The sequence below is a fragment of the Lacerta agilis genome, chromosome 1 (assembly GCF_009819535.1).
Source record: "Lacerta agilis isolate rLacAgi1 chromosome 1, rLacAgi1.pri, whole genome shotgun sequence".
In the NCBI taxonomy this organism is placed as follows: Eukaryota; Metazoa; Chordata; class Lepidosauria; order Squamata; family Lacertidae; genus Lacerta; species Lacerta agilis.
The window spans coordinates 32,174,795-32,190,510 of NC_046312.1; the positions used below are offsets into that span (position 1 = coordinate 32,174,795).

Consider the following 15,716-nt stretch of genomic DNA (forward strand, 5'->3'; position numbering starts at 1 on the left):
AGTAAGCCCCTTAGCAATCAATATACTTACTTCAAAGTAGGACTGCACCATCCACTTATTTAAAGACTCACTTATTAACATATAGGTTTTTTTAACACGTAAGTAAACTTGAGAACTGTGCCGTTCATAAAAATAGTGGACTTCCTTAAAAACTGCTTGTTGTTAAGAAATAGCAGCTGCAATAACAAAGATCGGGGCCTCCTGGTTCAGCTAAAGAGAATTGGAAAGCAATTAAAGCAAAAATTGAAGGGAAAAAAATCTTTTGAATGACTAAAGAAAACATGGAAAACAGTACTGATACGGCAAAACTTAAGTCACTTGACAAAATAAACAAGGGGAAAATATGGTTTTAATTATTTGGGTCCAGGTTGGAATAAAGGTATGAATAAACTGCAGGGTTGAGTTAAGCATCTTGTGGTTATAAGATAGTTCCATCTGTGATTCACACGTTATGCATTTGAAGTTGTTTTATTTGCCTTATTAACAGTAATCAAATATGGTTACATATTGGTAACTGTAAAGTTTTAACACTTACTAAATTTGTTCAGCTTTTAAGGTGCTACAGAACTTGCTTTTGTATATTCTGAAACCAAATTAATGCCATACATCTGAAACACCGAGAACTGCTTTATCGCAGTATAGACTTTTATACTTCACTAAAAACATGTATATAACTGTAGTGTCCGTTTGGTTTCCTGTCAGTCAGCATAGTTCATACCATACATTTCTAAAAGATTCAAAAGCAACCACACCCTGACTGACAAGATTTGCATTAAGTGGCTTTGAAAAGAAGACTTGCCGTAAAATGATAATAAAAACTGGTAGCTGTGAAGGTTCATGTCAGTGAAACTTGACAGGGTCAGTAAATTAAATCCTTTATTAGGACCAAATATTGTAACGTGGCGATTCTCACATTATACGTAACTTCCTAAAGCTACATGGTTAAAAAAGGAATGAAGGCAGTTTAGGGGTGAAGGTGTGGTGTGAAACCTTTTTTTTTTTGGTAGTTCACTGCAGTCCTAAAATCATAATAGAAAAGATTTATTGCAGCCTATTTTGGTTACGTTTTTGCCTTGAGTAAATATCTCGAGTTACGGACTTGTACCAGGATGGAACAATTATCTAAAGATTTTCCTTTGGAAATGCAAGATAGCAGTGGAAACTCACAAATAAAATGCAAACCAGTAAAATATATTAAGTTCATTCCTCCTCAAGGAAGAACCTGTTAATTACTTTGATGATTCTCTGAAAAGCTCAGAACCTTATCTCTTAATTCAGATTTTAATACAACCAAATATGGCTTTATTGAACGCTTACTATACATAAAGGTTCACATTGTTATTATTATATTTTGCATGTCACTCTATTTGGACGATTTTAACATTTAAAATTAGAAAACAAAACAAAACACCTTTTCTCAAAACTGTTACTTGTGGTTACTGTGGAAGTGCTCATAAAACACTGTAAATCTAAACACAGCAACTGATGTAAGAAGGTTAATTGTTGAGCAATGAAGAAATGACAAAGCTTTCCAAAACCACCATTTTATTCGTACAGAGTAAAATACATCAGATAGTGAGCATTCCATTTTTAGCCCATAATCCAGAGCCATTAACAAGTTGGTTTTCACCAGACATTCTGGCCCGAAGTCACAGAATTAGGAATTAGGAATTCTAAATAGAGCTAATCTCTCTCTGCTAAAGCGACAAGGTGTGTATCAATCTCTGCTTCTGTAAGGATCCTAAAAGAATGAAAACAATGGAAACTATTAGTTTTGCGTCTTAAATAGCTCTGTTAAATACATAATAGAAATCTGTTTTTGTGCTCTTGAAAGCCTTGATCAAAACATGCACATTTTATAAAACCGTTTTCTGGTACCTCTGAGGTTTTACTTATTTTGTTTCTTTTGGTTTAGTCTCTAGCTTTGGGGTTTGCTTCACAGCAGCTGCCAAGCTTTTCTGAAGCCTAGCACAATCACAAGGATGAGCCGCCTTACCAATCTCCCAAGTCTGGGAGAAGGACAGCAGCTTATCCCTGCAACTGCCCTGGGCTTCATGGTGCTATGAAGCAGGAGGCTTGCTACTTCCAAGCATCTCTGAAGCCCAGTGGGATTTCTACTGATATCCTGCTCTTCCCCAAGACAGGAGAGAAGCAAGGCCAGTGGCAGCTACAAATTATGGCCGTCTAGTAAGCTATGAAAACTGCTGCCCTTCAAAGCACTAATCAGCCACTTTTTTCTTGCTCTTAGTGACTAGTGTTCAACACACCAAGAAACTGTCAATAGTAAGGAGTCAGTTCTGTGTACCAAGGATAATAAATTAAAACAAGGGGAAGTGCTGGTGTTTCTGTTAATGGAGCACCATGCTATACCTGGTTCAAGGCTGCAGATTCTCTCGACAGATGCCCTTATATTGTTACCACTCATGACGCTGGCATTGCGAGACTTTTCTCTTGACAATCTCCCACTGCTAATTCAAGGATGATAATAATCTCTTTAAACCCTGTTATACTCCAGTTCTGAGCCAGTGGGTGAATTTAGTAGCGTGTATAAACAACGCATACCCTAGGAAGTGAAATATGCAAGGAACACAGCAGCTCCCTAAGTACTTGGCCACATCCCAAATAGCAGTTACAGGCACGTGTACTTATCTATGCAATCGTATACAGTAAAATGAAATGCTCTGGAACTCCAGTGCAAGGGATGAGGGTTTATTCAAGGAAGTCACCCTATACGCACAAGCACTTTTGCCTGCACAACAGGACTTCCCCTCCCTCTCCTCTTCCAGTCCCTCCAATCTGTTCTCGAAGGTTGGGAAAACCACCAAAACAGATCTGAGAGGTGCATGGGGAAAAGGATGCAGTGGAATATGCCTTGTGCAAGCAGTAGCCCTTGTGCCAACAGGATGATCACACTGGATGGAACCCTGAGGTCACACCTAAACTTTCCCATTAAGAGAATGAAATTTAGTTGTGCATAAGCAAAAAGGAAAAGTTCTGCATTCACTCTTTACCTGAATTTAGGATTATCAAGTGTGACAACTCCTACTTCTATTTCAGAAGGTTTGAAGTCAATGGACAAAACAGTAGAGAGGCAGGTTATTGCTGTCTAGAATTGAAATATATAGGAGACATTAGAAACACAGCATATAAAACCTAAATTAAAAATACTACTTTGACATTCAAAACTTATCTTTCTCTTCTGTTAAATATATGCCCTCTTCATGCAAAGCTGAATTAAGAATATTTCAAATGCTGCAGAGTTCTAGCACACTTTAAACTTCTCTGTTGAGGAGCTGTGAAGAGGACTATGCTGGCAGTCATTCCTTGCAGTTGGGATTTGTTAAGACAGCTGTGTTTCTAGCAACATTCAAAGCTAAAAGTCCGACACTGCAGTGTACAGCAACTTTATTAAAATTATTACTTTCCAATTTTAGAGTAGCCACTATAGTTGAGAGAAGGAGTGAGCCTTTGTGGGGTGAAGTCAAACTGTTTGAAGGTTGCATGTTGCTAATATAAGTTGTCAAAGCAGTATTTGACGAAGGCAAGATCAGTCTAGAAAGAAGTGGGCATCTGAAGCACAAAATTCTTAAAAAATTAATGTCACTGAGTATCAGCCCCACCAATCTATTGCTCAATACACACATGCAACAACTGTGATGCCAGTGCAGAGATGTAAGAACGAGGGATGGTGGGAGGCAGAGACACATTGAAAATGTGGGGAAAGCTTTCCCCATTCCCTCTTCCCTACACCACCCCAAAAGGATTTTAGAAGATTATGCAGACAGAATGGCCCGCCTGAAAGAATTGCTGCCAGTCAATGAAGACAGTACTAAACTAGATGGATCAATGGTTTCATTCGGTTTGAGGCAGCTTCATATATTTGTTCTTACTATTATGACTTTATGAATAGGTTGCAAAGCAGAAACCACTAACTTCGAGACTAGGACACTGGTTTAGCATTACTGCCTACCCAATAAGCCAACTACACAGGCATTGTTGCAGAAAGTGGATACCTAGGAATGTGCAAGAAAAATTAGGCCTTTATCAGTAGGCACCCCACTTACTAGGACAAGTACTTTTCGGCCAGTGATTTCAACTGTCCTCTGCTCCCCAGTGCCACAACTAAAATTAAAGTACCAGCAACTTAAGGCATGAAATTAAACAGGCAGTTGGGGGTGGGATTTTTTGGCTTTTGCAGAGCAGACTTGTGAAATGTTAAGCAAACATTTTGACAATAACCACACGGAAGAACTAGAGGGGCGAATGTATATCACTGTCCCCCATCAAACTCAAATAATGACTGTCCACCTCTTTGATGCCAAACAAAATTTGATGTACATTTGACTTACCTCCACAGTCTGTTCAAATGTCCAATCCAATTTTTTCTTCACTTTCTTTTCAAGAAAGCTAGTTGATTCTGTCTGTTTGACTCCTGCAGCTGTAGCCTTAAACCCACAGTAGTATCCTGCTGGATCACACTTGTATACCTGAGGATTGTTTTCTTCATCAATGCCAATCAAAATCATGCCTTTGGGAAAATAATGTTTTTTTAAAAAAAATGAGTGGAATTCTCCTTTCTCATTCAATGGCTTCATTCTACTCTAGTCAATCTCTTATTACTCTAACAGGCAAAACATGCAGCATTCCACTTCAACAAATCCACTTCCCATGGACAGTGTGCAACAAGATCTCTGGCAAGCTCAGAGGTAGGTGGAGAATTGTCCAGACAGTTGCTTGATGATTTTCACAAACCTCTGAGCTTCAGAGTTCGGATGAAGTCTGGGGGTTGTTTGGCAACTGCATTGTCAAAGAACTTCAGAAAAGGAGGCTCCAGAGCAGCAAAAGTGGACAGGGGGAAGGTTGATTACTGCTCCTTTTAAAGGGTTTGGGGCGCCTTCAAGCAGCACCTAATAGTACTGGTTTCTTTGCCTCTTTTCAGGAAAGGCATTGGGGGGGGGGGGGTTGTTGAGTGGCACTGCATTCAAGTTGGCATGTTCCCCGATAGCTTTCCCTTCAGAAATGGTGTCGGGAAGTAGCATGACAGATGGGGACTAGTTTTTAGCTTGGCCAGCCAAGGACTGTACACCTCCATGCACAACTCATTAACAAATGGCTCACCTATATCTGCACAACACACAATTCATTAATTGCATTAGATTGCAGGCCCAATGCTGCACTGAATCACTAGAGAAAGGGTCGTCTGCTTCTTAAATTTGATTGTTTATTTTGCAGGACCTAAACCCCATGATGCCAAATTTTAAAGGTGAAACTGTTTGCTATTTTAGAACGTAATTTGAAATATATTCCCTTTTTCACAATACGTTTTTCTTAAAATGCCAACTTCAAAATCTGAAAAAGGGATAGGAACAAAACCAAAACAAACTCTTGCATTGCAATCCAATATTATTCAAAAGTAGAGATTGAGAAAAATGTAACTGCATTACATGGAACTTCCTTTCAGAGTGTCTTGCAACAATATTACCTGAAACCAGATTCGTTAAGAGCAGGTACTTCCAATAAATCAGTTTCTCAGTAAACAGGTCACCCTGAAAGTACTTCCAAGCATAAAATCTAAGTTGCATACAGTTGTGGTTTTTTTTAAAAAAAATGCTCAAATACTTAAAATCGATTTCATTTGATGCTTTTCAAATACATATCTATCAGTCATGACTAGAAGGTTGCGTAGAATATGTAGTATTGGCACAATACATAAGCAAATCTGTTGCACAACCTAATAATCTCAAGGCAAATCTGAATAAAGGGAAGACTAAGATAATGCTAGTTGCTAGGTCTCAAAATCTAAAGCAAAAAACACCTAGCAACAGGACCTAGTAACCTTGATGCATACTAAGATGCAGCATGAAATTCTTTTCACCAGTTCATTTGACAAGCAGATTGTAGCTTCTCTTCTAACTCAGCTTCAGCAGATTAAATTATTGCCTTTGTAATATTATGACTGTGCTGTTGTGCAATTTACAGGCAGCTAATCAGTGACAAATTGGAATGACCCTGGTTCCATTTTCCTCAGAGATACAAAGCCTGAGTATCTGTTTGAGAAATTGTCTCCCTTCTTCAGTGGGATGAGGTTGTAGGTGAGATGAAGACACTGCTCCTGGGCAAAGGGATCAGGATTTTCCTGTGAGGTTTAAGCTTTCCAGGTTTCTGTATTGATTGCCTTCAAATACCATCATGAAAAAAATTCATGAGAACCACGGAGAACCACAATGGGGTTGAATTACACTCTGCTCCGTGCAGAAGAAGCATCTTCTCAGCCGTATCCCACTGATGTCCATGTGCACAATATTTCAGCCTTAGCACCCCAAAAGTTCTGAAATGTTACTTTGTTTATATTTTATATACTTACAGCAACCAAGAGGCCTCATTTCAGCATTTTGTGTGTAGACCTGAGAAATATCTGCAATCCTTTTACACAGCATGTCCACTGGAATGTCATAGCCATACTTATACTTCCAGTTTGCAGCCTCATAGCGGGCTCTCTGCACCTGAGACCTACTGTCAGCTGACATAAATAAAGAACTGAAATTATTCCCATGCTTCATGTAGTCAATGTAGTTTCAAGAAAAAAAGCTGTAGGCAACTCCCCATTTACGCATGTTCAATATGAGCGCTAGAGTGCACATTCATATCACGCCAAACCTGGAAGTGACCCCAAAATATTACAAAAAGGGGCAGAATTGGGAATTTGTAGGCTTTTTTCAATGGTGTTTCAAATATATGTGATTTCACTTAAACACGTGGTGCCTTGGAATTTAACTCCCGTGTAAATTGTGAGTTGCTTGTACCTTGGTTTGCGAATGCCTTGTGAATCAAACATTTTGGCTCCCGAACGCCGCAAACCCAGAAGTGAGTATTCCGATTTGCAAATGTTCTTTGGAAGCCAAATGTCCAACGCGGCTTCCAATTGAGTGCAGGAAGCTCCTGCAGCCAATTGGAAGTCGTGCCTTGGTTTTTGAAAGTCTAACGGATTTCCAGAATGGATTCAGTTCGAGAACCAAGGTACGACTGTACAGTGGTACCTCTGGTTACGTACTTAATTCGTTCTGGAGGTCCGTTCTTAACCTGAAATCATTCTTAACCTGAAGCACCACTTTAGCTAATGGGGCCTCCTGCTGCTGCCGCGCCGCCCGATTTCTGTTCTCATCCCAAAGCAAAGTTCTTAACCCGAGGTACTATTTCTGGGTTAGCGGAGTCTAACCTGAAGCGTCTGTAACCTGAAGCTTCTGTAACCCGAAGTACCACTGTACTTAAAATCTGAATACAACACTAATTTGAAATATTTCTCCTACACCTCCAGTAGACTGGATTAATAAAATAATTTATACCACCCTCTCCCCTCCCAGGGATATCTGTGCAATATGCACAGGGTTACAAGAAAGTTGCGCATTCAGAAATTGGTAAGACTTGCCTACTTTTAGAGGCAGTACTAAATCAAATTCCTGTGGCTCATAACAATTCACTGGGTATTAACAAGAAGTATTATGTTTTGACTTCATATCAACATTGTACATCATCATCCATTCGCTCTCCAGGTGATTAATTTTTATACCTGTCATTCCTGTCATTACGCAGCCAATGTTTTCAGTTATTCTGAATAAGTGAGTCACTGTGCTAGAATCCAGTAGCTTGTCCTAATGGAGAAAGCCAAAGAATAGTTTTAAACAATATTCTACTCAGCCAAATGAAGGTTTCCACATTAAGAAAACAAAAAGAACTAAAAAGTGTAATTGTCACTAACACTGCCTTCAAACATCATCACTGTCCAGTACTATTAAGATGAAGATAAGATGGTGCAATGGAAAGCCCGAATGACCCTAACCAGCTTCTCTTTCTCTTCACCCCTAAATACTGGCTGTCACCAGTCAGGGATGGGAGTGAGAAGTGTTGACTGAGTTCGTCTATGGTGGGTTGAACTCTTCATAAGGCTTTGATTGACACCAGGATCAATCTGGCCACCATTCAAAAGATTTAAGAAAGCAATGCCCAGTGCCCACTTTGGGGCTGTACGTTCTGGACTGCGATACTCTGCAGTGGGAGTAGCCTTACCCAAGTGTGTTTTCCCAAGAATTCAAAGTCTTATTCTTTATAAACCTACTTATATGCTCCAGAGAATTCTGGTACTTTTAAGTAACAAGAATAAACAGCAGTTAATTATTAAGGATCAACAAGGAAGCAAGTTATCCAAGCGTATAATATAAAAAAAGAATAAGAAGATCAGGATACTGCTACTTACAGGTACTTTCTTCTGTGTGACAATAACTGCACAGTCCTTTCCACGAACAGCTACTGATGTAAGGCCACCCTGGTTTATGGCCTTAAATGCATACTCTAAATGGTACATTAAACATAGTCAGGAGATTTGACAACAATGCTACGTAGCATATAGAAGCTCCCAAATGCAAACTCTGATTACTCATCTTCAGTAGTACTTTATAGAAAGTGTTACACAGCTTGAAATCATTAAAGAGCATTTGACACAACCAAACTCCTAGTTTTACACCTCTCCCATTCCACAGTTATGTGTTTTTGTCCATACTACTGGATACTTGAGTTAACTTTGCAATGCTGGAGTGTCCTGTTGCTAATCATAAGGTTCACTCTCTCTTCACTTCAGTTTTCCCAAAAGCACCTGGGAGTTACTTTTGGTTTTTTAAGCTGAAACCAGTTCCACTCCCCTGTCCCAATTATCGTAAATGTGCAACGAACAGGATGATTTGATGCAAAATAAATCAAGAGCGCTGAAACTTCAATAGTTGTTAAGAGAGGGGAATATTCAGCAAGTGCAACTCCATCATGAAAAGGCTAGCAATAATGCCCCCCTTCGCAAGCATTGGGGAGCATTCTCCTTTGCAGCAGACTCCTTTCGGTTTCGCTTTTAAACAAAGACAGCTTTTTCGCTGCGCGACCCTGCCCTCCTTTCACAAGATGCCCAGGCACCTTGCACGGAGGAGAGCAGTATTACTACCTCGTTCCTGGCACTTTCCCCTCTGCAAGCGGCTACGGGAGAGGCAGAGGCGCCCCGTATATCCATCATGTGCTCCCTCTTCCCAACACACGGAAGCGGGCGGCTGCTCCCCTCACCGTGCTCCTTTCCTCCGATGGGGCCGCGGGGAACGGAGAGAGGAGGGGCCCTGGGCCGTGACGGGGCAGTTCCTGCCAGACACTCACCTACTTGGTAGAGGCGCCCCTCAGGGGAGAAGATCGTGATATGCCGGTCGAACCCGGCGCTGGAGCCTCGGGACATGGTCAGCGGGAGGAGGAAAAGTGGTCGTAGCGGCGAAGGTGGGGGACAGTCTGCGGACACAGCATGCAAGGGGCTGCTTCCAGGAGCCGGGGTTCGGGCAACGGGGAATGCTTCCGGGGGTCACAGGTTCCCGCGCAGGCGCAGCCGACGAAGGCTGCCGCCTGGAGCGGATCAGTCTCCCACTTACTTCCGGTCCGCTTTTGCTCTAGTCATTGTCTACAACGCGCAAGCGCAGCAACATCGCGCGGGCCAGAGAGTAGCGTAAAGCTGTTCCCCCCCCTCCCCACGCAGCTACCGCCAGGCTTTCGTCGAGCATGCGCAAAGACGAGGCTTCCTTCGTCTCCTTGGCTCCGCTATCTGAAGGGATGCGCGAAGCTCAAGCGGGGCGCCTCCTGTCACTGCGGAAAACTTTTCTATTCCGCCAGCCCTGTGCAGACGATTAAAAGGCCCATCCCTCGCAATAACGCTCCCAGTTTCTTACGCCTGCACAGTGTAAAGGACCATCAAAATATCTGTCATAGTACGTGCCCATTTTAGTGAACGTAACTGGGCGAGATTTAAAGTTAGTCCCTTTTTAATGATGCCTTATATTGTACTGTGGGCTGTTCATTGTGGCCCATTGATGTAAATCAGAAGCACTAAACCAACCAACCACACCACCCTTCTCTAGTGTGTCTTTCTTGGTGGCTAACTTCATGGTAAAATGTGGTGGGACCCTGCAAATGGCATGTATATAACCCGAAAGTCCTCCACCGCCTCTAGTAAAACCGCAGCAGCAGCAGCAAGTCACAGAGGTGCCGGACTCAGAACTTGGGAGAATACAGGCAATACTAAAGTAAGTGGGTAACACTTTATTCATCATAAACATAGAAATATTGGTGCAAAGAAGCACCTGTGCAGAGATTCTGGGAAAGAAGTAATCAGAACAAAATGTCTGAAATAGAGACATTGGTGAGAATCAGGAATCTTTTTTAAACACACAAATCAAAAATCAAAAGATGAAATAATTTTTTATTTTATAATCAGCTATATAATATTCTCCACCATTTCCAATATGTTATAGAAATAATAAAATATGAGTTGATAAATTTCAGGGATTTGATCAATGCAGGTCTCTTGCATCAGAACATGAATTCCATAATAGGTACATAGTATCTGCTTTATTTGAGACATTTTTGTTCGGAAAAATGCATCCTTTATTTCTGTTGAAGACAAAGCCATTTTGTAGGCACTTCATAAGAAGATCTTTCCAAGACGTTGTCATCATAGGGAATATGCCATGTGTTACCTGTAGTCTGTACGATTGTATCATAATTCAGTACAGACTGTTAAGTAAAGAAAGAGAAATAACTATTAGTTTTTACTTCCTATAAAAAAGTATGTGTTGCACATCTCCCAACATACATTCACAGATATGTTTGGTAAGCAGAATAGGTACTACGGGAATAAAATCCCAAAGAAATTATTTTGGGAGATGGCCAGTAAATATTACACCTACTCCACATTACCAACTTAATCCATCGATAATTTAATCATATTTCTGTAACTTAAATAAGTTTATTATTCTGTGATGATCACATGCAGCCATTGGCCATTATTAGAACTAAATCAGCAGGAGGAGTGCATTAAAATAAGAAATACCTCAAACTTTATCCTCTTTCCTGGTATGTAGTCAGATAGCACCATCTGATGTCCCCGCTGCCATTTAAAGAACAGCCGTCGAGTTAGACTATCAGAGAGACAAGCCTTATGATCACGTAACAGATCTCTGGTAACAAATCTACAGTGACTTCCTGAGTGAAGAGTGGCATAGAGCAGGAATGGATCGTCTTCAGACCTTTAAAAAGAAGGTGGAACATCACACACTGCTAAACTGCTCAGGAGCTCATTTAAACTGTGTTCTCATTTGTTAATTATGAAGTTACTAAGTTGCTTGACCCTTTCCTATCTACATTTTTAACATCCACATTTAAGAAAATAGTATTTTTAAAAATAGAAAACCATTGTCCTCTTTTCAATGTAATCTGATAAATATAAGCTTGCAATCTAAAATAACTATCCAAACCAAAACATAAATGTAGCTAATTTTAAGAAGAAGAGTTTGGATTTGATATCCCACTTTATCACTACCTGAAGGAGCCTCAAAGCGGCTAACATTATCCTTTCCCTTACTCTCCCACAACAAACACTCTGTGAGGTGAGTGGGGCTGAGAGACTTCAAAGAAGCGTGACTTGCCCAAGGTCACCCAGCAGCTGCATGTGGAGGAGCGGAGACGTGAACCTGGTTTACCAGATAACGAGTCTACCGCTCTTAACCACTACACCACACTAGCTAGATAGTAGGAACTATCTTTCATCTATCCGATAGAAACATAAAATAATTAGGCCTAGCTCTGCACAGCATGAGAAACAATCTATCATCCAAACTTTAATCACCAGGGATTTTTTAGTCTCTATTACAGGGATTTTGGGGATGTTAGCGGTTGGGTAGTACCTCTGGTGGAAGACACATCATGCTTCTTCTGGGGCAGTTTGTCCACCTTTAGTCCCCACCCTGCACTCTCACCTGTGGCCAGGGGCGTAGGGAGCCCGGGGTGGCAAAGCGGGGGCACCCCTTGGGGGCGGGCGCTGCTCCCTAGCGTGCGCGCGGCGTGACATCACGGTGCGCTTGCGCCTGCCATCTTGGGTGGACTGCCCATGTCCACCCAAGATGGCGGGCGCAAGCGGCTGGCACCCCTTCCGTGCGGCGGCACGGCAAGTTTTAAGGCTGAAGCGCGCGAACAGCAGCACAGACGCTGTACTGCTGTTCACGCGCTGCAGCCTTAAAAGTTGCTGCATGCCGGCGGCGCCGATCACGGGGGCAGGGCACTGCCCCGAGTGTCAACCCCCCCCCCCAGGGTGGTACCCGGGCCGGGCCACCCCCGCACTCCGCCCCTGCCTGTGGCTCCTAGAAGCTGTCAGCATGCAACAGCAGCCACACTCCAGTAATGGCTTTGATTAGCTAGTAAACCAGGTGAGGGTAGCTGGTGAACCTCACACCTTCAGCATGTTAGGGACTTCTCATGTATGCAAAGACAAGCTCCAGCGGATTGAGCAGACAAGACCAATAGTGGTTTCTGCATGTGCTGCAGGGGGAAGTTAGGGGCAGCTGGGGCTTGTCAACCTGCGAAGGTAGCCTGTCTAAAAGAAGGAAAAAACTGATCCCAAACCTCCACTGCCTTGTGGGATATTTTTGGGAGAAAAATAAGGCTAATCCAGAGTGGAGTCCCTAAGATGGTTGGATGGCAACTTGCCTCCTTCCAGCAACTTCTGCAGCCAAGCATATTGCTCTACTTTCCTTTGGACCATATCAATGAGGCCAAGAGGGGGGGTATTGTTCTATGGGCAGCCCAGGACCTCCATACACACTGCCCAGGTTTGTGCCCTGGGGAGATCACTTCCCCGGAGATGCACTCCACTGTCTCTCAAAACAGATAAAGGCCAACAACAGCAATTGCAGGGATGGCTAACCCATGGCCCTCAATTGCTGCTAGTCTACAACTCACAGCCTCTGACAACTGGCCATGCTTACTAGGGCTCATGGAGTTGGTAGTCCAGTGACATCCAGAGGGCCACAGATTACCCACACCTAGTCTGCTGGATAGCTTTCAAAATTTAACCATTTAATACAATTGTGTCTCTGTTTCACAGCGGATTTATTTTCAAATTTTTACAGAAGCACATTCAATTGTACTAAAGTAAAGCAAGCTTTTTTAAGTTTTATAGAGTTTTGCTGCAAAAATAACACCGTATGCTAATTCTGTGTTGTTTTATAATCAGAGGTAATTGAAATAGGTAAAGGTTGTTGAGTGCTCTTTGTTAAGCATTTCAGGATATTCTGCTTCTCTCTTGGTTCTGGAATCAATTTTGGGCCCAATTCAAAGTGCCAGCTTTGACCTATAAAATTCTACATAACTAGAAATTTCAGTACCAGGTAGGTAATTCGCCTAGCCTTCAATGGCGAAGACTGAGACTCCTACATGTACCTCCTCAATCTGAAGTTTAAATAACCATGAGAGAAAGGGCCTTTTCATTGTTTTCGGTCTGGTAAGCAATGCTGTCCTTAGTGAATCTCCCCTCCATTGCTGTCCTCCTGGCACACACACTCCAGCCTTTTAAGGTCATGTTATTTTAGCCCCTTTTTAACTCCTGTGATTTATACTGCATTTTAGTATGTTGGATTTTTTGTACTTGGAGTTTAATGTTGAGCTGGATGTTTAAAGTCTAGGACACTTTTTATTGTATTATGTTTTTGTACAACCTCCAGACTAGAGAACTCATTTTATGAGACACCCAGCAGGCATAAGTAATAAATAGTATTCAAGCTTCTCTTTTATCTTCTCTGTTTTGACAGATGCTTCCATGTGATGAGAAATGCAATTTTTCCCAGTGTGCATGTGAGCCCTGCCAACACTTAATAGTAAATCAAGGCTATGTCCTAACACAAGATACAAGTTTGTAGCCAATGTTAATCATTGACCCTTTGAAATTAATAGACATGACTGAATTAGGCCCATTAATTTTAATGGGTATACTTTGAGGTAGTTGGGTACAGCCCACTGTATCTGCTTCATTTCATTGTGTTTCCAGAATGAACTATACATGGATGTAAGGAGGAGAAAGTATTAGAGAAAGAGATTAAATGGATAATGAGAGGTGTTTGATCTTTCGGCTGAATGCTCAAGTCAACCTAATTTCTGTATCACAGGCTGCTCATCTAGCAGTTCTGGACAGTTTCGCTGATGCCAATTTGCTTGATCTTTTGGAAGAGAGAGGCATGTTTTAACAAGCTCAGCATAGTCTGATAAACACCTCGTCGGCTGCTCGGCCTTAATGGCTAGGTTGGCACACTTACTGTGTTCAAATGTGGTTGGGAATACAAAGTAGCTGATCATTGATTAAATACCTACAAGGCAAAGCTGCACTACTGAACAGCGACAACAAAAGACCTGCATTTGTTTTACATTACCTTGGGCCGGGAAAAGGATTTAAAATATTGCAGAGAAGTTCAAAATTAAGAAATGCAACCCATCAAGAATGTACTGTTTGTACAACTAAAAACATTTACCTTAAATGATCAAACTCAGGGTCTGCTTGTCAAAGTGTCTTAAAGCTACAACCTGAATGTAGTACAGTATAAATGTTTCTGAAGATGGTATTGTTAAACATCAAAACATACACGTTTTCAGTAAAGAAGAAGTATGCTTTCTTCTGCAGAGCAGCCATATTATTTCTGTGCCACTGAGAAGAATGCTTCAGCATGTGTTTGCGCCCCAGTATAAGCATCCGTGGATTCTGCTGTGCTAGGTAGCTGACCACATTCAGCAGCTATGGGAAGGAAGAAAAAGAAGCAGCAAACATTCAGTGAACCAGAATTTAAGACAATGAAGACATAAACTAGCTTCTAATATATGGACCACGTCTTGCATTCTTGTATTTCTAGCTTAATACTGGATAACACATTGTCCTCTATAGACAGATCTGAATCTCTGAATTACTGCAGGCCACTGCTCAAGCTGAAATTACAGTTAACAAATAAGCCCTTAGCACAGGGAGGTGAGGATCTCGGGCTGAAGGACCAAATACAGATCTCTCTATCTGGACAGAAAACCACACCCCAGGCTACATACCCTCCCAAGCCAAACCCTCACCAGCCCTGTTTTGCACCCTGTTTGAGTGCTTTTGCTTGTCTGCAATGTGTCGTTGAACTTTGATAATACTTCTTGCTTGCCTGGCTGGAGGACAGAGAGGAGCGTGTATAGAAGTTAGCCTACTGTCCAAAGATAACATTTACTCTTCCCACTTTTGCCTCTGACCATTGGCTTGTGATGCCCTCTCACATCGCAGAGGTTGTCCAGAAGGGAATGTGTCCCTTGAGCTGAAAAAGGTTGCCACCCCAGCCTTAAGAAAATATAGGCTGAAAATTCAGAAAAAAACAATATAGGTGCCTACAGTTCTTCCTTCACTTTCCACTGCAGTTAAACTCCCACCTTCTCATATTTTTGGCTGTTCTCTCCCCTTGCATTCCTACCACCATTCACCCTCAATATCCTGGGGGGAGGGAGACTTCATTGAAACCGTAGAAATGGTTAGGAGTTGGCTGGCAGTGAAACACAACAGGAAGCCAAAGTTATAATAGGAAGGGAGGGTTGGAAGTTGAATCACAGCAAGGATGAGCACAAAGCCTGGGCCAGCTCACATTCTCTTTCCGCCACAAACAGGGCGAGGTTGGCCCAGCTTGAACTAAGAGAACCTCCCAAGATGTCACACAGCATTTTGGGAAGCCAGCTGTGCTGGAAGCAGCACAAAAGTCCAGATTTGGACATTGCTTCTAGCATAGCCTGAGTCCTTTGAATTGTGTCACTTCTGCCTACCCCATCTGTATGGTCAAACTGGCCTTGCACAAAAGCAGTAG

General features: G+C 42.0%; 2 protein-coding genes across 3 annotated transcripts in view; both read right to left on the minus strand.

The window, feature by feature from the left end:
• Nucleotides 1–1,528: 1,528 nt before the first annotated feature.
• Nucleotides 1,529–9,366, minus strand: PSMA6 (proteasome 20S subunit alpha 6). The gene is made up of 7 exons (XM_033143532.1): nt 9,187–9,366; nt 8,252–8,346; nt 7,568–7,649; nt 6,365–6,520; nt 4,350–4,528; nt 3,012–3,106; nt 1,529–1,741 (listed from the first exon to the last, which is right to left on the minus strand). Exons 1-7 carry the CDS (start codon nt 9,260–9,262, stop codon nt 1,684–1,686), a joined length of 741 nt encoding a protein of 246 aa, XP_032999423.1. The 5' UTR covers nt 9,263–9,366; the 3' UTR covers nt 1,529–1,683.
• Nucleotides 9,367–10,256: 890 nt separating this feature from the next.
• The window catches only part of PRORP (protein only RNase P catalytic subunit), a 49,720-nt gene continuing 44,260 nt past the window's right edge, over nt 10,257–15,716 (minus strand). For both annotated transcript variants that reach the window (XM_033143553.1, XM_033143544.1), the window contains 3 exons: nt 14,481–14,629; nt 10,904–11,099; nt 10,257–10,587 (listed from right to left, as the gene is read on the minus strand). In XM_033143553.1, coding sequence (XP_032999444.1) covers nt 10,459–10,587; nt 10,904–11,099; nt 14,481–14,629 — 474 coding nt within the window. In that variant the 3' untranslated portion in view covers nt 10,257–10,458. The remainder of the gene's footprint in view (nt 10,588–10,903; nt 11,100–14,480; nt 14,630–15,716) is intronic.